Source organism: Lithobates pipiens, unplaced genomic scaffold (assembly GCF_037356315.1).
Source record: "Lithobates pipiens isolate NorthernLeopardFrog02 unplaced genomic scaffold, aLitPip1_a1.2 Scaffold_18, whole genome shotgun sequence".
Classification (NCBI taxonomy): Eukaryota; Metazoa; Chordata; class Amphibia; order Anura; family Ranidae; genus Lithobates; species Lithobates pipiens.
Window position 1 is genome coordinate 355,267,566 of NW_027507758.1, and position 23,027 is coordinate 355,290,592.

General features: G+C 39.5%; 1 protein-coding gene across 1 annotated transcript in view; it reads right to left on the reverse strand.

Moving 5' to 3' along the window:
- LOC143986722 (uncharacterized) overlaps nucleotides 1-23,027 on the reverse strand; it is a 79,773-nt gene extending 56,746 nt beyond the window's left edge. The window contains exons 1-22 of the mRNA XM_077485128.1: nucleotides 22,988-23,027; nucleotides 22,336-22,722; nucleotides 22,027-22,230; nucleotides 21,380-21,766; nucleotides 19,972-20,175; nucleotides 19,328-19,714; nucleotides 19,019-19,222; nucleotides 18,370-18,756; nucleotides 17,920-18,123; nucleotides 17,271-17,657; nucleotides 16,961-17,164; nucleotides 16,319-16,705; nucleotides 15,869-16,072; nucleotides 15,217-15,603; nucleotides 14,907-15,107; nucleotides 14,266-14,652; nucleotides 13,957-14,160; nucleotides 13,315-13,701; nucleotides 13,006-13,209; nucleotides 9,290-9,676; nucleotides 8,971-9,174; nucleotides 8,352-8,714 (exon numbers count right to left, since the gene is read on the reverse strand). Coding sequence (XP_077341254.1) covers nucleotides 8,352-8,714; nucleotides 8,971-9,174; nucleotides 9,290-9,676; nucleotides 13,006-13,209; nucleotides 13,315-13,701; nucleotides 13,957-14,160; nucleotides 14,266-14,652; nucleotides 14,907-15,107; nucleotides 15,217-15,603; nucleotides 15,869-16,072; nucleotides 16,319-16,705; nucleotides 16,961-17,164; nucleotides 17,271-17,657; nucleotides 17,920-18,123; nucleotides 18,370-18,756; nucleotides 19,019-19,222; nucleotides 19,328-19,714; nucleotides 19,972-20,175; nucleotides 21,380-21,766; nucleotides 22,027-22,230; nucleotides 22,336-22,722; nucleotides 22,988-23,027 — 6,310 coding nt within the window. The remainder of the gene's footprint in view (nucleotides 1-8,351; nucleotides 8,715-8,970; nucleotides 9,175-9,289; nucleotides 9,677-13,005; nucleotides 13,210-13,314; nucleotides 13,702-13,956; nucleotides 14,161-14,265; nucleotides 14,653-14,906; nucleotides 15,108-15,216; nucleotides 15,604-15,868; nucleotides 16,073-16,318; nucleotides 16,706-16,960; nucleotides 17,165-17,270; nucleotides 17,658-17,919; nucleotides 18,124-18,369; nucleotides 18,757-19,018; nucleotides 19,223-19,327; nucleotides 19,715-19,971; nucleotides 20,176-21,379; nucleotides 21,767-22,026; nucleotides 22,231-22,335; nucleotides 22,723-22,987) is intronic.

The following is a 23,027-nucleotide window of genomic DNA, read 5'->3' on the forward strand; positions in this document are numbered from 1 at the left end:
GACAATCGAACAACCGCACATTTCCCAAGCCACCACCCACATCTTTAACGACCTATTGGGGAGACCTCCAGAGACCCCGATTGATTATGAGAGACTGCATAGAGCCCTCAGACCGAGGGGCAGAGACTCAGACCCCCCGAGGGATGTAATTTGCTGTGTGGTAAACTTCAAATTGAAAGAGGACATCCTGAAAAGGGCCAGAGACAGGCGCAACCTGATTTTTCAAGGTGCAGAAATAAAGCTTTTCCAAGATCTTTCTCCAATTACCCTGCAGCATAGAAGGGACCTACGCCCTCTCTTGGAGGTCCTACGCCGCAAGGAAATTCAATATCGCTGGCGTCACCCATTTTGCCTATCGGCCACAGCGGCGGGACGTACAGCACATCTCAGGGTCCCAGAAGATCTCAGAGAGTTCTGCTCTACGCTCCAAATACCCCTGATGGACTTGCCGGACTGGTATAAAGCGTTCCGTACTCCACAACTACAGAGGTCAAATTCCATGGATGCTATACCAGAAAGAGATGATTTTCAAATTCGGAGACGAAGATCCTCTTCCCCAAGACCACCACCTCAGAGGGAACGTAGAGAAAGGCCGCATCTCAGCCCGACATCCTCCCCTGCACACAGGCGTGCACGGCCTGACAGCTCCTGAATTACTTCATACTCCATGAGTTCTCTTTGCCACATGGCTAACATGATCCAATCATTGTTATTTCCACTCATCGCCATTATCCCAGCACACAACCCCCCCAGCTTCTACGATATTGGGAAACCGTAACACAGACTCTTGCGCTCTCACCTACTGGCCTGACATACTCCTCAAGACTGGAAGTACAGGTCGGGTAAAACAGACATCCACTACCTGCCAACCGGTTCAACAGGGTAATTGACTCAAAGATGGCCACCTACGGTAAAGTTTGCGCAGCCCATTCACAATGAACAGAGAGGGATGGATATTGATGTTGCTGAAGACCATGATAGTCTCCCCACCTCTTCTGGGAACTTTTTAGCCCCCTGCAGCAGTCCCTAAATGATGGAGAATACCTTACCATGAACTACAGCCCAAGGCGCTTGGCACCAAGAGTCTGATTTTATCCAGACAAAGACCTGGCATTTTGCGCAGTATGTATACTCGGGTAGAAGGAAACCTAGGTCGGAACGCGGCAGAAAATTTAGATATCCTCCTAGGACCCTACCAACTGTAGTCCCCTAACTTCCCCCCCTTTTTCTTCTACTCCCCCTGTCCCAGCTCCGCTAGCTCCAGCGCAGCCATACGAAGAGGGGTGAACAACACTGCTATAACTGGATAGATCGGGAATACTCACAGATATACGGTTCAGAGGCACTACAGTTTATAACTCAGCCTCTAGGCTGAGTCACCTCTAGGGGTCAAAGGAACCCCCTCAGCCCTTTCCTAAGTAAAGACTTAATGTAATTGGGGTTTTACCTGTTACCAATAGATTTGGGGGGTTGACTACATGCTTAAGGGTTTTTCCTCCTTTTTTTTTTTTTTTTTTGTGTGTGGTTTTCTCATCATTATTGTTATCATTTGCTTGTCAGGAGAAAGAATGGTCGCCACGACCTCAGGAGGGAAAAGGTCTGGTTCTTGGGGTCATAAACTCACAGATATGCCTTCTAGACGCACTACAACGTCTTGGAGACTCTAAAGGAAGTCATTCCTTTATTAAAGTCACCTGGTCCAAAAATATTTCACTGGCCTCCTTTCCATTATGCACGTACTCCATTCCTACAAGGTGGAATGGCGTATATTACTGACATGTATTCCTTTGATAATTTCAAGATCCCAGCTGTCTTAATGTGACTCGGGACGAAGGCCTACTAGGGGTTTTGATACCCTCCTCCCATCCCTTTACCACTCTCGCTCTCTCGCCCTTTATTATCTTACAGAATAAATGGGTTATGAAGGATATTGTTTTTACACTTATCACCTTAGAGAAGTTCCGAAGCGCGTAATTGCAGAATGCTAGTTCTTACTCTGTGTTATGTTGTTATAGCTTGGCCTAAGTTTCTGTTGTTTTTTATATGGCCTACCATATGTTGAGGTACTTCATTGTTTCGTAAACCTCTCCACTCCATTCTCACTCTCTACTTTCTCCCTGCTACAGTACGCAATTAGCTCTTGAAAGTGAAATGTTTCACATGGTCTCGACACTGACTGGACATCGCAAGAACACACATCAGACGGCCTTCCACTCCTCCACAAAATGACAAAGAATTTATTTTCTTTGACTTACACCGGACGCCAAGGTACATTTGGGTAAGGTAGCAGGACTACACACCCCCGGTATTGTATTGACACTCATACAACCCCCATCCCTCTCACTCTTATCCCTAGTCCTTCTTTCTGGTATTCCCCCCTATCCCCCCTTCCTTAACCTGTAGATATCCTAGTACACATTCCTATTATTGCCTCTCCGGCTTTCGGCGGCGTGATAACCGTAGTTCTCTAAGGGAGACTCCCATAGCCTAGCAACCGGGAAAGGGTTACACACGCTCATAGATTATGGGAGTCTTGACCATCCAAGTCACGGAGGACAGATTGTGATTTTACCACGAATAAACCACTTAAGCTAAACTGTATGACCATGCCTACTAATACTTCCTTCACCCAAGACGTAACACTGAAGGTAGTCTCTCAGAATGTTAAGGGACTAAATATCCCTGAAAAAAGGAGTCAAATCCTGAATATGCTAACAAAACTGAGATCGGACGTGGCGTTTCTTCAGGAAACACACTTCCACTCGAACAAAATTCCTAAACTGACCAACCACAGATTTCCCATTGCCTTCCATGCCACGAATCCACTGGCCAAAACGAAGGGGGTGTCTATTCTTTTGTCCAGGAACATCCAATGGCAGCTAGAAGACTCCCTGACGGATCCAGAAGGCAGATACATTTTCGTGAAAGGTCATATTAATGGCCATCGGTGCACATTAGCTAATATCTATAGTCCAAACACAGCTCAGGTTAGCTTCTTTCGCGCAATAACAGAACTTCTAGCGGGATTCCAGGCGGGTATTACTATACTAGGAGGAGATTTCAATGTTGCACTCCAGCCTCTGTTAGACTCTTCATCAGGCACCTCATCGCTACCCTATAGATCTCTGAGCAATATTAAATCCCAGTTGCAAGATCTATGTCTTCACGACTCATGGCGCATAGCACACCCGAACGAGAAAGATTACACTTTCTTTTCGGCCCCCCATACTAAATACTCACGTTTAGACTACCTCTTTCTTTCTCAAAAAGATTTACCACTCTTAAAATCAGCAACTATCGAACCTCTTATACACTCGGATCACAACCCGATCACACTTACCCTTACACTCCCACAGACGAAAACAACCACCAAAATATGGCGCTTAGATCCCACCCTGCTGTCCTCGGAGACTGACATCAATTACTTAAAAACTAGTCTTACTAACTACTTTAGAGAAAATACTGACCCGGAGCTATCTCCCTTCACGGTATGGGAAGCACATAAATGTGTGATCAGGGGCGAGTTTATGACTCTCACTCTATTCGGAAAAAAGCTCACCTAGGGACTATCATTGACCTGATCAGTAAAATTAAAAGACTAGAACTTGCACATAAGCAATCGCATGCCCAGGAAACTCTTCTGACCCTTACGGACACTAGAAAACAACTCCTTGAACTCCTTAATTGCAAAACCAGACGCAAATTTATTTTGACCCAGAAACTCTTCTATGAGCAAGGAAATAAAAGCGGGAGGCTATTAGCTAGGGCTATTCAATCAAAAAAAACAAGCACCATAGTTCACACCATAAAAGATCACGCGGGTGTCCCACACACGTCAACAATAGATATAGCGGCCCAATTTGAAAAATACTATAGAAAGCTTTATCATATACCCGGGCAACAAGAAATCCTATCAGGCCACAACTCCAAAGAAGCCCTAATTAGGAAATTCTTACAAAAATTTGGCCCTTCTCCTATATCAGATGAGACAGCCATTGACCTGAACAAATTCATAACAGAGGAGGAACTGAAAAGGGCGATCAAACAATTGAAACCGGGCAAAAGCCCTGGCCCAGATGGTTTGTCAGCCCCGTATTATAATACTTTCTCTGATGTACTCACAACCCCGCTCCTTGTAGCCTTCAACTCACTCGCCAACACTCCCACACCACCTACTAAAACGCTTGAAGCACACATAACGGTCATACATAAAGAAGGTAAAGATGCCACTTCAGTTACGAATTACAGGCCAATCTCGCTACTAAACATAGACTTGAAGCTATTCTCAAAAATTCTAGCTAACCGTCTCCTCCCCCTCATGCCCTCATGGATAGAGAAGGACCAAGTGGGATTTGTCCCTGGCCGCGAGGCCAGAGACAACACTATTAAAGCAATTAACATTCACCACTGGTTATCTTCCAATAAGATGAAAGGCTTCTTCCTCTCCTTGGACGCGGAGAAGGCATTTGACAGGTTGGCCTGGGACTACCTGGAGGCGACATTACGTCACCTGGGTATACCTAACAACATGTTAAACTATATCTTATCTTTATATTCCTCTCCAACGGCGAGAATTAGAGTCAACGGCCACCTGTCAGACGCCTTCCCCGTCCGGAACGGAACGAGACAGGGGTGCCCTCTATCCCCTGTACTGTTCATCCTCACGCTTGAACCCCTCCTAAATAGCATAAGGGCCAATGATAACATCAAAGGGATCCCCATCGCTAGGGATACAGCTTCCTTCACACCTGTCCGACCTTTATGCAAAAAATTTCGCTCCGCTCGCTCAGGCAATAGCATCAGACTTACGCAACTGGGACAAATCACATTTCTCATGGTTTGGCCGCGCAGCTATATTGAAAATGAATGTCCTTCCTCACGTCCTATACCTACTCCAAACAATACCCATTAGACTTCCACATTCTTTTTTTCAAGTAATGAAGAGGTTGACCCTAAAATTTCTCTGGAATCACAAATGCCCCAGAATAAGTTATACTCAACTCACTAAACCAAAACCAAAGGGGGGCATTGGTCTACCAGATCTCACAAAATATTCACAGGCCTGTCACCTATGTAGAGTAGTGGATTGGGCGGTTCATGGTAACACTAAAGACTGGGTGAAACTAGAAGATTCCCTATCAGAACTCCAAATCAAAAGTATCCCCTGGATAGCCCCGCACCGTATCCCCAAAACACTGAAAGGCCACCCACTTATAAGCGCAACTTTATGCAGTTTTCGAGAAGCAATTAAACGGGGTAAGATTTCCTCAAACCCAGGACCCCTCACCCCTATAAGGCTCAACCCGGACTTTCAGCTGGGAATGTCTACTCACTTCCTCAGGAATAGATGGCCGTTTACTGACATACAAGCTCACCAATTTTTTCAAAGAGGTAAAATACTAGATCGCGACGCAGTACCCAGGACACCCGAAGAAAACCCCATCCCCTATTGGGTTTACTTCCAAATCCGACACTTCCTCCAGAAAACAAATGCAGACGCTTCAATCGGGCGTAAACTCACCCCATTCGAGAGTCTCTGCTCCCAAACCACGCCACAACAGCATATAATCTCGAACACCTATTCACTACTTTTCTCCTCGGTATCACTGAAAGAGGGGACAGCATGCAGGGCTTGGGAGAGAGACTTGCAGATGGAACTAACAGAGGAGAACTGGGAGAGGATATTCATAATTGCACACAAAGCGTCACTCAATGTCACGACGCAAGAAAACAACTCTAAAACAATCTCAAGGTGGTACAGGACACCAGCACTGATCAACAAATACAACAAAGAGATCACAGACAGGTGCTGGAGATGCAACATTGAAATAGGCACATTCCTTCATGTTTGGTAGTCATGCCCCAGACTGCAGACTTTTTGGTTGCAAGTCCACAACATCATATCCCAAGTCACGAGTGACCAGCTAGATTACTCGCCTGCGAGATTTCTCCTTCACCACTCTGATACACCTGCTCAAGTCTATAGAAAATCACTTCATATGCACATGCTTAACGCAGCTAAATTATGCGTACCAGCTCATTGGGGATCCCCGAATACCCCTTCCATATCAGAGTGGATTAAACGCATCGAGAAGATAGCAGAAATGGAAGAACTAATTCACATTGCGAAGGATGCCCCACACACGTTTGCACGAACATGGGAGAAATGGAACGACTTCAGAACCTCAGAGAGATACAAGCTGATCTTGAGGCCCACAAATTAATTAGTAAAGATCGCACCATATCAACAACACATACATTGATATCCACATGCAGCATTTTGGTAAACACGTAGACAACGTCCCTCTCCCTTCTAGACTAGGACAGAAATAGAAACACACCTTTGCCTCCACACTGTTCGAAATGAAGAGACCCAGACCGGCTGGGCCCAAACGCCATGGACGGCGGGAAGCCGGAGAGGTAAACATACCCTCTATACCCTTCCCTCCTTCTTACTCCTTCTTTCACTGTAACCCCCCCTCCCCTCGCCCCCCCCCCCCCACCCTCCCTTCCTCTCTTTACCTAAACAGACAACTCCCCTTTAGAACACAGCTACTCATTTCAAACTCCCAATAGACTATCACAATTAGGACGGTATAACACCTCGCTTACAAACAAATTCACACATGACGACCGACTTGCTTAAGTACAAAACGCTATCTTGCTCCCTAGACATGACAGAGGAGTCTTTACTTTGGCCTATCCCATTGAGGCATGTCAAAGATACTTATGACAAACAAATGGACGGAAAGGTAATTGCAACAATATACGCTATGGCAGGCTGCCCACCCTTTCCAATGTGTTAGCTAGTTTTATACCAGAAGTTCAGTTTCAAACACAAGATGAAGTTGGATGCATACTGAGAGTGCTCTATATCAACATATGCTCTGTACTGTACTGTACTGTTTATACACGCATGTTACGTGTAATGTTGCTGTAACCATTTTATATTTCTAATAAAAACTTAAATGGAAAAAAAAAAAAGGAACTTGAAAAGCTTCCAGCATGCATGAGGACAAAGGGGCACGGCATATCAATTAGAGCATATTGCAATCATGGTAATTAGGGAATGAGGAAAGAAATACAAGACATTAGCAATCATTAAATACATAGAATGTGATGTTAAAGGATAAAACTTACCTTCATATAGTCCTTCTGCAGGACCTGAATGATGGCAGAACAGGTCTCTGGAATAATGATCCCCAGAGCCTGGGGAGAGATGCCTGTGGAGAACTTGAGGTCCTGAAGGCTTCTCCCTGACGCCAAGTAGCCCAACGTGGCGATGAACCTCTGCTCCGGAGTGATGGCTTGCCGCATGCAGGTATCCTGCCTGATGATATAAGGGGACAGCAAAGCCAGCAGACGGTGAAAAACGGGGTCCGTCATCCGGAGATAATTCCTGAAATCATCAGGATTATTCTCCCGGATCTCACGGAGCAAAGGCATGTGCGAGAACTGGTAACACTGGCGCAACCAATTCTTGGTCCACAAACTCCTCCTCGCCCTGTTCATGGACCAGGCTTGTGTCAAAGCTAAAAGCCCAACACCAAGCCCCTGCACAGCACAAACTCTATGACGAGTACATACACGAAACATGGTTTAAAACGGTCAGCTGGTCAGAACGGACAACAGAAAGCACCGATAAACAGCAATGCCTGAAAGAACGACCTGAAAATCAGAAACAGAAGCAGACAATAAGCAATGCAAATCAAAGTGTACTATACCAAGATATAGTCCACAATGAGCAACAAATGCTTACTGACTACACGCACTGATAATCAAATACGCACCGTCAAGCACAAACTGAAGAGCAGTAATGAACTGAAGCACAAATCTGAAAAGCACAAATTGTCTCTCACCAAACTTCTACTAACACACGCTAAACACGAGATCAGCAGAAGGAGCCCAAAGGGTGCCAGACATGGTGCTGAACTTCCCTTTTTTAGTCCCGTCGTACGTGGCTTACGTCACCGCGTTCTTGGCAACCGGAACTTCCAACAACTTAGTCCGACCGTGTGTATACAACACCACTTCCGGACCACTGCCGGACTAAATCCGTGGGAATTTATCCAACGGATTTGGTTGCCGGAATGTCCGACCGTGTGTACGGGGGCTAAGAGGAAATTAAAAGGACTGTCAAATTTATTGAGATCATTTTTATTAGAAACAATAAAAAGTAATACAACACAATACTTTGGGCTATGCATATGTTAAGGGAAATATTCTAATAAATAAGAATGTAAAACAAGCATGTCATTTAAATATAGGTTTATGCATATTTACTGAAATGTTGGAAGCTATTACACTTGCTTTTTACACTAGATGCATCAAAATGATTGAAATCCATTTACCTGTGGAAGAGAAAAGTGGGGTGGATCCTGTAGTAGAAGTCACTGGAATTGAGGAGGAATGGGTAGATGTTATTGAGGAAGTAATGGTTGTGGTAGGAGATTGTGAATTTGCGATGGTAGAAAACGAAGATGGCAGAGCTATTGTTGTAGAAGAAAGAGAAAATGGAGTAATGGGGGTAAAGGATGCAGTGATTGGCATTTTGGTGGTGTCGAATGAAGGAACTGTGGTCATGGTTGTAGATAATGGAGCAGATGGGGTAGTTTTAGTAGGGGTTGCAGAGGTTATTGAGTATGGTTCTGTGGAAATACTTGAATTTGAAGAAGATGATAAAAAGGTAGTGGGAGTTGCAGTTGAAGTTAAATCTAAGAGAGAAATAAAAAATTCTGTTAAATTTGTTGTGATTATATTTGTTAGGTACAATAAAAAAAAATACAATACAACAAAGTACTGTGAGCAGTAAATATGTTTAGGAAAAATAAAAAAGCAGGCAGAAAGGAAGGTACAATGAGCATGACTTTTTTAATTTGTTAATGTGATTCTTTCAAAATATTAGGAATGGTTAAACTTGTTTTCTCAAATGCATTGTTGAATTAATCAACATAACTGAAATCCATTCACCTGTGAAAGAGGAAGGTGAGCTAGATAATGTGGTAGACATTGTATGGATAGAAGAAGACTGAGTCGATGTACTTGTCGAGATCATGGTGGAAAAGTTAGAAGGTGATGTGGAAGTGATGGTAGAAGATGAAAAGGGGAGTTCCATGGATGTACTTGCACTTGAAGATGTTGAAAAGGTGGTGGGAGATGAAGTAGAAGTAAAATCTAAGAGGAAATTAAAAGGACTGTCAAATTTGTTGAAATTATACTTATTAGAAACAATAAAAAGTAATACAACACTAAACTGTTAGATACATCAAAATGATTGAAATCTATTTACCTGCGGAAGAGAAATGTGGGCTGGATCCTGCAGTAGAAGTCATTGGAATTGAGAAGGAATGAGTAGATGTTATTGAGGAAGTAATGGTTGTAGTGGTAAGAGAGGGTGAATATGTGATCGTAGAAAAGGAAGATGGCAGAGCTATTGTTGTAGAAGAAAGAGAAAATGGAGTAATGGGGGTAAAGGATAGAGTGAGTGGCATTTTGCTGATGTCGGATGAAGGCACTCTGGTCATGGTTGTAGATAATGGAGCAGATGGGGTCATTTGAATAGGGGTTGCAGAGGACATTGCAGTTGAAGCAGAGGTTATTGAGTATGGTTCTGTTGAAATACTTGTATTTGAAGAAGATGTTGAAAAGGTGGTGGGAGTTGCAGTTAAAGATAGTTCTAAAAGGAAAATAAAAAATATTTTACAATTTTTATGATTATATTTACGAGGTACATTAAAAAAAAAACAATACAACAAAGTACTATGAACAGTAAATGCAGTATGTTTAGGAAAAATGAAAAAGCAGAAAGTAAGATACAATGAGCATGAATTTTTAAATTAGTTTATGTGATTCTTTAACCACTTCAGCACCGGACCAATAAACACCTTAAGGACCAGAGGTCTTTTTGCAATTTCGCACTGCGCTGCTTTAACTGGTAATTGCGCGGTCATGCAATATTGCACCCAAACGAAATTTGCGTCCTTTTCTTCCCACAAATAGAGCTTTCTTTTGATGGTATTTGATTGCCTCTGCGATTTTTTTTTTTTGCGATATAAATGGAAAAAGAGCGAAAATTTTGAAAAAAAAAGATATTTTCTTCTTTTTGTTATAAGAAAAATCGAATAAACTAAATTTTAGTCATACATTGAGGGCAAAATTTATTCAGCCACATGTCTTTAGTAAAAAAAATGTCAATAAGCGTATATTTTTTGGTTTGCGCAAAAGTTATAGCGTCTACAAACTAGAGTACATTTTCTGGAATTTACACAGCTTTTAATTTATGACTGCCGATCTCATTTCTTGAGGTGCTAAAATGGCAGGGCAGTACAAATCCCCCCCAAATGACCCCATTTTGGAAAGTAGACACCCCAAGGAAATTGCTGATGGGTATGTTGAGCCCATTGAATATTTATTTTTTTTGTCCTAAGGGATTGAATAATGACAAAAAAAAAAAAAAAAAAATTTTTTTACAAAAAGTTGTCACTAAATGATATATTGCTCACACATGCCATGGTTATATGTGGAATTGCACCCCAAAATATATTCCGCTACTTCTCCCGAGTATGGGGATACTACGTGTGTGGGACTTTTTGGGAGTCTAGTCGCGCACGGCACCCCGAAAACCAATCACCACCTTCAGGATTTCTAAGGGTGCAAATTTTTGATTTAACTCCTCACTACCTATCACAGTTTCGAAGGCCATAAAATGCCAAAATAGCACAAAACCCCCCAAAATGACCCCATTTTGGAAAGTAGACACCCCAAGCTATTTACTGAGAGGCATGTTGAGTCCATGGAATATTTTATATTTTGCCACAAGTTGCGGGAATATTACAAACTTTTTTTTTTTTGCACCAAGTTGTCACTAAATGATATATTGCTCACACATGCTATGGGCATATGTGAAATGACACCCCAAAATACATTCTGCTGCTTCTCCCGAGTACGGGGATACCACATGTGTGGGACTTTTTGGGAGTCTAGTCGCGCACGGCACCCCGAAAACCAATCACCACCTTCAGGATTTCTAAGGGTGCAAATTTTTGATTTAACTCCTCACTACCTATCACAGTTTCGAAGGCCATAAAATGCCAAAATAGCACAAAACCCCCCCAAATGACCCCATTTTGGAAAGTAGACACCCCAAGCTATTTACTGAGAGGCATGTTGAGTCCATGGAATATTTTATATTTTGCCAAAAGTTGCGGGAATATTACAAACTTTTTTTTTTTTTGCACAAAGTTGTCACTAAATGATATATTGCTCACACATGCTATGGGCAGAAGTCAAATTACACCCCAAAATAAATTCTGCTGCTTCTCCCGAGTACGGGGATACCACATATGGGGGACTTTTTGGGAGCCTAGCCACGTACGGGACCCCGAAAACCAAGCACTGCCTTCCGGATTTGAATATAAAATGCTATAAAAAACAAACTAACCAGAGTCACCCGTAACACTTATACGGTGATCAGTGGTGAAAGGGTTAACTAGGGGCAATCAGGGGGTTCAAATTTTTATTAGGTAGTATATGGGGGTCCCTGGCGCTATATAAAAACCTGACGGGGAACCTAAATAACTAACTGGCTAACCAGCGTCACCAGTGACACTTATACTGTGATCGCTGGTGAAAGGGGGTGAAAGGGTTAACTAGCAGCAATCAGGGGGTTAAAACCATTATTGGGTAGTATATCGGGGTACCTAGCGCTATAAAAACCTGGCGGTGAACCTAAAAAAATAACTAGCTACCTAGCGACACTAGCGACACTGATGCAGCGTTCAGAAAAATTATCGCTTAGTGACACTGGCAAAAGGGGGTGAAAGGGTTAACTAGCGGAAATCAGGGGGTTAAAACCATTATTGGGTAGTATATCGGGGTACCTAGCGCTATAAAAACCTGGCGGTGAACCTAAAAAAATAACTAGCTACCTAGCGACTGTAGCGACACTAATGCAGCGATCAGAAAAACGATCGCTTATTGACACTGGCAAAAGGGGGTGAAAGGGTTAACTAGCGGCAATCTGGGGGTTAAAACCATTATTGGGTAGTATATCGGGGTACCTAGCGATATAAAAACCTGGCGGTGAACCTAAAAAAATAACTAGCTACCTAGCGACTGTAGCGACACTAATGCAGCGATCAGAAAAACGATCGCTTAGTGACACTGGCAAAAGGGGGTGAAAGGGTTAACTAGCGGCAATCTGGGGGTTAAAACCATTATTGGGTAGTATATCGGGGTACCTAGCGATATAAAAACCTGGCGGTGAACCTAAAAAAATAACTAGCTACCTAGCGACACATGCAGCGATCAGAAAAATGATCGCTTAGTGACACTGGCAAAAGGGGGTGAAAGGGTTAACTCTAGGGGCAATCAGGGGGTTAAATCTTTATTGGGGGGTGATAGGGGGCTACCCTGGATCTAACACTAACTGTCCTGACAGTTTTTACTGTCACAACTGACACTGAATGCATTGATCAGTAAAGAAATGATCAATGCAATCAGTGACACTGTGACTGGGGGGGGAGGGGATCGGGGGGCGATCGGGGGGGGATCGGGGGGGTTTGTGTGCCTGTGTGTACCTACATGTCAGTGTAGTGTTGGTGCACACTTACTTTTACTCTTCTCCTCGTAGTCCGGTCAAAAAGACCGCCCCGAGGAGAATGACATCACTTCCTCCTTCCTGTGTAAACAATACACAGGGGAGGAAGCTTCTCATTGGCCAGGAGCGATCCAGAGGGGGTGGCCGAAAACCAACGGCCATCCCCTCATCACGGAGCGCTCCTGGACCGAATCGGACCGCCGTAAACAGCGGGAGGGGGTCCGATCGGACCCCCCACCCGCTGGAAGGCAATCACGTAGATGTACGTGATTGTGCCTGCCTGTGCCATTGTGCTGACGTACAATGGCAATACGGCGGTCCTTAAGTGGTTAAAAATGTTGTGAATAGTTAAACTTGTTCTCTGAAATGCATTGTTGAATAAATATGCATAACTGAAATACATTTACCTGTGGAAGAGTAAGGTAAGCTGGATACTGTGGTAGACATTGTAAGGAAAGAAGAAGTCTGAGTTGATGTTTTTGTCGAGATCATGGTGGAAAAGTTAAAAGGGGATGTGGAAGTAATGGTAGAAGATGAAGATGGAAATTCTGTGGATGTACTTGCACTTGAAGATGTTGAAGAGTTGGTGGGAGATGCAGTAGAAGTAACAGCTAAGAGGAAATTAAAAGGACTGTCAAATTTGTTGAAATTATACTTATTAGAAACAATAAAAAGTAATACAACACTATACTTTGAGATGACTGAAATCCATTTACCTGTGGAAGAGAAATGTGGGCTGGATCCTGTAGTAGAAGTCATTGAAATTGGGGTGGAATGGGTAGATATTATTGGGGAAGTAATGGTTGTAGTGGTAAGAGATGGCGAATATGTGATGGTAGAAAAGGAAGATGGCAGAGCTATTGTTGTAGAAGAACGAGAAAATGGAGTAATGGGGGTAAAGGACAGAGTGAGTGGCATTTTGGTGATGTCGGATGAAGGCACTGTGGTCATGGTTGTAGATAATGGAGCAGATGGGGTCATTTTAATAGGGGTTTCAGAGGACATTGCAGTTGAAGCAGAAGTTATTGAGTATGGTTCTGTTGAAATACTTGTATTTGAAGAAGATGTTGAAAAGGTGGTGGGAGTTGCAGTTGAAGATAAATCTAAAAGGAAAATAAAAAAATATTTTAAAATGTTTATGATTATATTTACTAGGTACAATAAAAAAAAACAATACAACAAAGTACTATGAACAGTACATGCAGTATGTTTAGGAAAAATGAAAAAGCAGAAAGTAAGATACAATGAGCATGAATTTTTAAATTAGTTTATGTGATTCTTTCAAAATGTTGTGAATATTTAGATATGTTCTCTGAAATGCATTGTTGAATAAATAAGCATAATTGAAATTAATTTACCTGTGGAAGAGTAAGGTAAGCTGGATACTGTGGTAGACATTGTAGGGACAGAAGAAGTCTGAGTTGATGTTATTGTCGAGATTATGGTGGAAAAGTTAAAAGGGGATGTAGAAGTCATGGTAGAAGATGAAGATGGAAGTTCTGTGGATGTACTTGCACTTGAAGATGTTGAAGAGCTGGTGGGAGATGGAGAAGTAGTAACATCTAAGAGGAAATTAAAAGGAATGTCAAATTTGTTGAAATTATACTTATTAGAAACAATAAAAAGTAATACAACACTATACTTTGAGATGATTGAAATCCATTTACCTGCGGAAGAGAAATGTGGGCTGGATCCTGTAGTAGAAGTCATTGAAATTGGGATGGAATGGGTAGATGTTATAGGGGAAGTTATGGTTGTAGTGGTAAGAGAGGGTGAAAATGTGATGGTAGAAAAGGAAGATGGCAGAGCTATTGTTGTAGAAGAAAGAGAAAATGGAGTAATTGGGGTAAAGGATAGAGTAAGTGGCATTTTGGTAATGTCGGATGAGGGTACTATGGTCATGGTTGTAGATAATGGAGCAGAGGGGGTCATTTCAATAGGGGTTGCAGAGGACATTGCAGTTGAAGCAGAAGTTATTGAGTATGGTTCTGTTGAAATACTTGTATTTGAAGAAGATGTTGAAAAGGTGGTGGGAGTTGCAGTTGAAGATAAATCTAAAAGGAAAATAAAAAATATTGAAAAATGTTTATGATTATATTTACTAGGTACAATAAAAAAAAACAATACAACGAAGTACTATGAACAGTACATGCAGTATGTTTAGGAAAAAAGAAAAAGCAGAAAGTAAGGTACAATGAGCATGAATTTTTAAATTAGTTTATGTGATTCTTTCAAAATGTTGTGAATAGTTAAATTTGTTCTCTGAAATGCATTGTTGAATAAATAAGCATAACTGAAATTAATTTACCTGTGGAAGAGTAAGGTAAGCTGGATACTGTAGCAGACATTGTAGGGACAGAAGTCTGAGTTGATGTTTTTGTCGAGATCATGGTGGAAAAGTTAAAAGGGGATGTGGAAGTAATGGTAGAAGATGAAGATGGAAATTCTGTGGATGTACTTGCACTTGAAGATGTTGAAGAGTTGGTGGGAGATGGAGTAGAAGCAACATCTAAGAGGAAATTAAAGGACTGTCAAATTTGTTGAAATTATACTTATTAGAAACAATAAAAAGTAATACAACACTATACTTTGAGATGATTGAAATCCATGTACGGTACCTGCGGAAGAGAAATGTGGGCTGGATCCTGTAGTAGAAGTCATTGAAATTGGGGTGGAATGGGTAGATATTATTGGGGAAGTAATGGCTGTAGTGGTAAGAGAGGGTGAATATGTGATTGTAGAAAAGGAAGATGGCAGAGTTATTATTGTAGAAGAAAGAGAAAATGGAGTAATGGGGGTAAAGGATAGAGTGAGTGGCATTTTGCTGATGTCGGATGAAGGCACTGTGGTCATGGTTGTAGATAATGGAGCAGATGGGGTCATTTGAATAGGGGTTGCAGAGGACATTGCAGTTGAAGCAGAGGTTATTGAGTATGGTTCTGTTGAAATACTTGTATTTGAAGAAGATGTTGAAAAGGTGGTGGGAGTTGCAGTTGAAGATAAATCTAAAAGGAAAATAAAAAATATTTAAAATTTTTTATGATTATATTTACTAGGTACATTAAAAAAAAAAAAAAAACAATACAACAAAGTACTATGAACAGTACATGCAGTATGTTTAGGAAAAAAGAAAAAGCTGGAAGAAAGGAAGGTACAATGAGCATGAATTTTTAAATTGGTTTATGTGACTCTTTCAAAATGTTGTGAACGGTTAAATTTATTCTCTGAAATGCATTGTTGAATAAATAAGCATAACTGAAATTCATTTACCTGTGAAAGAGGAAGTTAAGCTGGATACTGTGGTAGACATTGTAGGGACAGAAGAAGACTGAGTTGATGTTATTGTCGAGATCATTGTGGAAAAATTAAAAGGGAATGTCGAAATAATGGTAGAAGATGAAGCTGGAAGTTTTGTGGATGTACTTGCACTTGAAGATGTTGAAAAGGTGGTGGGAGATGAAGCAGAATTAACATCTAAGAGGAAATTAAAAGGATTGTCAAATTTGTGGAAATTATACTTATTAGAAACAATAAAAAGTATTACAACACTATACTTTGAGCTATACATATGTCTAGGGAAATATTCAAATAAATAAGAATGTAAAATAAGCATGTCTTTTAAATATATGTTTATAAATATCTGTTGAAATGTTGGAGACTACTACACTTGCATTTCCCACTAAACTGTTAGATACATCAAAATGATTGAAATCCATTTACCTGCGGAAGAGAAATGTGGGCTGGATCCTGTAGTAGAAGTCATTGATATTGGGATGGAATGGGTAGATGTTATTGGGGAAGTAATGGTTGTAGTGGTAAGAGAGGGTGAAAATGTGATGGAAGAAGAATAAGATGGCAGAGCTATTGCTGTAGAAGAAAGAGAAAATGGAGTAATTGGGGTAAAGGATAGAGTAAGTGGCATTTTGGTAATGTCGGATGAGGGTACTATGGTCATGGTTGTAGATAATGGAGCAGAGGGGGTCATTTCAATAGGTGTTGCAGAGGACATTGCAGTTGAAGATGAGGTTATTGAGTATGGTTCTGTTGAAATACTTGTATTTGAAGAAGATGTTGAAAAGGTGGTGGGAGTTGCAGTTGAAGATAAATCTAAAGGGAAAATAATTTTTTTTTTTAATTTTTTATGATTATATTTACTAGGTACAATAAAAAAACAATACAACAAAGTACTATGAACAGTACATGCAGTATGTTTAGGAAAAATAAAAAAGCATAAAGAAAGGAAGGTACAATGACCATGACTTTCTAAATTAGTTCATGCGACTCTTTCAAAATGTTGTGAACGGTTAAATTTATTCTCTGAAATGCATTGTTAATAAATTACCATAACTGAAATTCATTTACCTGTGAAAGAGGAAGTTAGGCTGGATACTGTGGTAGATATTGTAGGGACAGAAGAAGACTGAGTAGATGTTCTTGTAGAGATCATGGTGGAAAAGTTAAAAGGGAATGTCGAAATAATGGTAGAAGATGAAGCTGGAAGTTCTGTGGATGTACTTGCACTTGAAGATGTTGAAGAGCTGGTGCGAGATGGAGTAGAAGTAACATCTAAGAGGAAATGAAAAGGATTGTCAAATTTGTGGAAATTATACTTATTAGAAACAAAAAAAAAGTAATACAACACTATACTTTGAGATGATTGAAATACATTTACCTGCGGAAGAGAAATGTGGGCTGGATCCTGTAGTAGAAGTCATTGAAATTGGGGTGGAATGGGTAGATATTATTGGGGAAGTAATCGTTGTAGTGGTAAGAGAGGGTGAATATGTGATGGTAGAAAGTGAAGATGGCAGAGCTGTTGTTGTAGAAGAAAGAGAAAATGGAGTAATGGGGGTAAACGATAGAGTGAGTGGCATTTTGGTGATGTCGGATGAAGGCACTGTGGTCATGGTTGTAGATAATGGAGCAGATAGGGTCATTTGAATAGGGGTTGCAGAGGACATTGCAGTTGAAGCAGAGGTTATTGAGTATGGTTCTGTTGAAATACTTGTATTTGAAGAAGATGTTGAAAAGGTGGTGGGAGTTGCAGTTGAAGATAAATCTAAAAGGAAAATAAAAAAGAATTTAAAATTTGTATGATTATATTTACTAGGTACATAAAAAAAAAAAAAACAATACAACAAAGTACAATGAACAGTACATGCAGTATGTTTAGGAAAAAAGAAAAAGCAGAAAGAAAGGAAGGTACAAGGAGCATGAATTTTTAAATAAGTTTATGTGATTCTTTCAAAATGTTGTGAATAGTTCAATTTGTTCTCTGAAATGCATTGTTCAATAAAAAATCATAACTGAAATTCACCTACCTGTGGAAGAGTAAGGTAAGCTCGATACTGTGGTAGACATTGTAGGGGCAGAAGAAGACTGAGTTGATGTTATTGTCGAGATCATTGTGGAAAAGTTAAAAGGGGATGTGGAAGTAATGGTAGAAGATGAAGATGGAAGTTCTGTGGATGTACTTGCACTTGAAGATGTTGAAAAGGTGGTGGGAGATGGAGTAGAAGTAACATCTAAGAGGAAATTAAAAGGACTGTCAAATTTGTGGAAATTAAACTTATTAGAAACAATAAAAAGTAATACAACACTATACTTTGAGCTATACATATGTCTAGGGAAATATTCAAATAAGTAAGAATGTAAAAGAAGCATGTTTTTTAAATATATGTTTATAAATATCTGTTGAAATGTTGGAGACTACTACACTTGCATTTCCCACTAAACTGTTAGATACATCAAAATGATTGAAATCCATTTACCTGCAGGAGAGATATGTGGGCTGGATCCTGTAGTAGAAGTCATTGACATTGGGATGTAATGGGTAGATGTTATTGGGGAAGTAATGGTTGTAGTGGTAAGAGAGGGTGAAAATGTGATGGTAGAAGAGGAAGATGGCAGAGCTATTGTTGTAGAAGAAAGAGAAAGTTGAGTAATTGGGGTAAAGGATAGAGTAAGTGGCATTTTGGTAATGTCAGATGAGGGTACTATGGTCATGGTTGTAGATAATGGAGCAGATGGGGTCATTTCAATAGGGGTTGCAGAGGACATTGCAGTTGAAGCAGAGGATATTGAGTATGGTTCTGTTGAAATACTTGTATTTGAAGAAGATGTTGAAAAGGTGGTGGGAGTTGCAGTTGAAGATAAATCTAAAAGGAAAATAAAAAATATTTTAATTTTTTTATGATTATATTTACTAGGTACAATAAAATAAAAAAAACAATACAACAAAGTACTATGAACAGTACATGCAGTAGGTTTAGGAAAAATTAAAAAGCAGAAAGAAAGTAAATTACTATGAGCATACATTTTTAAATTAGTTCATGTGATGCTTTCAAAATGTTGTGAATAGTTAAATTTGTTCTCTGGAATGCATTGTTGAATAAATAAGCATAACTGAAATTCATTTACCTGTGGAAGAGTAAGGTAAGCTGGATACTGTAATAGACATTGTAGGGACAGAAGAAGACTGAGTTGATGTTATTGTCGAGATCATGGTGGAAAAGTTAAAATGGGATGTGGAAGTAATGGTAGAAGATGAAGATGGAAGTTCTGTGGATGTATTTGCACTTGAAGATGTTGAAGAGCTGGTGGGAGATGGAGTAGAAGTAACATCTAAGAGGAAATTAAAAGGACTGTCAAATTTGTTGAAATTATACTTATTAGAAACAACAAAAAGTAATACAACACTATACTTTGAGATGATTGAAATCCATTTACCTGCGGAAGAGAAATCTGGGCTGGATCCTGTAGTAGAAGTCATTGAAATTGAGGTGGAATGGGTAGATATTATTGGGGAAGTAATGGCTGTAGTGGTAAGAGAGGGTGAATATGTGATTGTAGAAAAGGAAGATGGCAGAGCTATTGTTGTAGAAGAAAGAGAAAATGGAGTAATGGGGGTAAAGGATAGAGTGAGTGGCATTTTGGTGATGTCGGATGAAGGCACTGTGGTCATGGTTGTAGATAATGGAGCAGATGGGGTCATTTGAATAGGGGTTGCAGAGGACATTGCAGTTGAAGCAGAGGTTATTGAGTATGGTTCTGTTGAAATACTTGTATTTGAAGAAGATGTTGAAAAGGTGGTGGGAGTTGCAGTTGAAGATAAATCTAAAAAGAAAATTAAAAATAATTTAAAATTTGTATGATTATATTTACTAGGTACATAAAAAAAAACAATACAACAAAGTACTATGAACAGTACATGCAGTATGTTTAGGAAAAAGGAAAAAGCAGAAAGAAAGGAAGGTACAATGAGCATGAATTTTTAAATTAGCTTATGTGATTCTTTCAAAATGTTGTGAATAGTTAAATTTGTTCTCTGAAATGCATTGTTGAATAAATAATTATAACTGAAATTCACCTACCTGTGGAAGAGTAAGGTAAGCTGGATACTGTGGTAGACATTGTAGGGGCAGAAGAAGACTGAGTTGATGTTATTGTCGAGATCATTGTGGAAAAGTTAAAAGGGGATGTGGAAGTAATGGTAGAAGATGAAGATGGAAGTTCTGTGGATGTACTTGCACTTGAAGATGTTGAAAAGGTGGTGGGAGATGGAGTAGAAGTAACATCTAAGAGGAAATTAAAAGGACTGTCAAATTTGTGGAAATTATACTTATTAGAAACAATAAAAATTAATACTTCACTATACTTTGAGCTATACATATGTCTAGGGAAATATTCAAATAAGTAAGAATGTAAAAGAAGCATGTTTTTTAAATATATGTTTATAAATATCTGTTGAAATGTTGGAGACTACTACACTTGCATTTCCCACTAAACTGTTAGATGCATCAAAATGATTGAAATCCATTTACCTGCAGGAGAGATATGTGGGCTGGATCCTGTAGTAGAAGTCATTGACATTGGGATGTAATGGGTAGATGTTATTGGGGAAGTAATGGTTGTAGTGGTAAGAGAGGGTGAAAATTTGATGGTAGAAGAGGAAGATGGCAGAGCTATTGTTGTAGAAGAAAGAGAAAATTGAGTAATTGGGGTAAAGGATAGAGTAAGTGGCATTTTGGTAATGTCGGATGAGGGTACTATGGTCATGGTTGTAGATAATGGAGCAGATGGGGTCATTTCAATAGGGGTTGCAGAGGACATTGCAGTTGAAGCAGAGGATATTGAGTATGGTTCTGTTGAAATACTTGTATTTGAAGAAGATGTTGAAAAGGTGGTGGGAGTTGCAGTTGAAGATAAATCTAAAAGGAAAATAAAAAATATTTTAATTTTTTTGTGATTATATTTACTAGGTACAATAAAAAAAAAAAAACAATACAACAAAGTACTATGAACAGTACATGCAGTACGTTTAGGAAAAATTAAAAAGCAGAAAGAAAGTAAATTACAATGAGCATACATTTTTAAATTAGTTCATGTGATGCTTTCAAAATGTTGTGAATAGTTAAATTTGTTCTCTGGAATGCATTGTTGAATAAATAAGCATAACTGAAATTCATTTACCTGTGGAAGAGTAGGGTAAGCTGGATACTGTAATAGACATTGTAGGGACAGAAGAAGACTGAGTTGATGTTATTGTCGAGATCATGGTGGAAAAGTTAAAATGGGATGTGGAAGTAATGGTAGAAGATGAAGATGGAAGTTCTGTGGATGTATTTGCACTTGAAGATGTTGAAGAGCTGGTGGGAGATTGAGTAGAAGTAACATCTAAGAGGAAATTAAAGGGACTGTCAAATTTGTTGAAATTATACTTATTAGAAATAATAAAAAGTAATACAACACTATACTTTGAGATGATTGAAATCCATTTACCTGCGGAAGAGAAATGTGGGCTGGATCCTGTAGTAGAAGTCATTGAAATTGAGGTGGAATGGGTAGATATTATTGGGGAAGTAATGGCTGTAGTGGTAAGAGAGGGTGAATATGTGATGGTAGAAGAGGAAGATGGCAGAGCTATTGTTGTAGAAGAAAGAGAAAATGGAGTAATTGGGGTAAAGGATAGAGTAAGTGGCATTTTGGTAATGTCGGATGAGGGTACTATGGTCATGGTTGTAGATAATGGAGCAGATGGGGTCATTTCAATAGGGGTTGCAGAGGACATTGCAGTTGAAGCAGAGGTTATTGAGTATGGTTCTGTTGAAATACTTGTATTTGAAGAAGATGTTGAAAAGGTGGTGGGAGTTGCAGTTGAAGATAAATCTAAAAGGAAAATAAAAAATATTTTAAATTTTTTATGATTATATTTACTAGGTACAATAAAAAAAAAAACAATACAACAAAGTACTATGAACAGTACATGCAGTACGTTTAGGAAAAATTAAAAAGCAGAAAGAAAGTAAATTACAATGAGCATACATTTTTTAATTAGTTCATGTGATTCTTTCAAAATGTTGTGAATAGTTAAATTTGTTCTCTGGAATGAATTGTTGAATAAATAAGCATAACTGAAATTCATTTACCTGTGGAAGAGTAAGGTAAGCTGGATACTGTAGTAGACATTGCAGGGACAGAAGAAGACTGAGTTGATGTTATTGTCGAGATCATGGTGGAAAAGTTAAAATGGGATGTGGGAGTAATGGTAGAAGATGAAGATGGAAGTTCTGTGGATGTGCTTGCACTTGAAGATGTTGAAGAGCTGGTGAGAGATGGAGTAGAAGTAACATCTAAGAGGAAATTAAAAGCACTGTCAAATTTGTTGAAATTATACTTATTAGAAACAATAAAAAGTAATACAACACTATACTTTGAGATGATTGAATTCCATTTACCTGCGGAAGAGAAATGTGGGCTGGATCCTCTAGTAGAAGTCATTGAAATTGGGGTGGAATGGGTAGATATTATTGGGGAAGTAATGGTTGTAGTGGTAAGAGAGGGTGAATATGTGATGGTAGAAAAGGAAGATGGCAGAGCTACTGTTGTAGAAGAAAGAGAAAATGGAGTAATGGGGGTAAAGGATAGAGTGAGTGGCATTTTGGTGATGTCAGATGAAGGCACTGGGGTCATGGTTGTAGATAATGGAGCAGATGGGGTCATTTGAATAGGGGTTGCAGAGGACATTGCAGTTGAAGCAGAGGTTATTGAGTATGGCTCTGTTGAAATGCTTGTATTTGAAGAAGATGTTGAAAAGGTGGTGGGAGTTGCAGTTGAAGATAAATCTAAAAAGGAAAATAAAAAATATTTTAATTTTTTTATGATTATATTTACTAGGTACAATAAAAAAAAAAAAAAACAATACAACAAAGTACTATGAACAGTACATGCAGTACGTTTAGGAAAAATTAAAAAGCAGAAAGAAAGTAAATTACAATGAGCATACATTTTTTAATTAGTTCATGTGATTCTTTCAAAATGTTGTGAATAGTTAAATTTGTTCTCTGGAATGAATTGTTTAATAAATAAGCATAACTGAAATTCATTTACCTGTGGAAGAGTAAGGTAAGCTGGATACTTTAGTAGACAT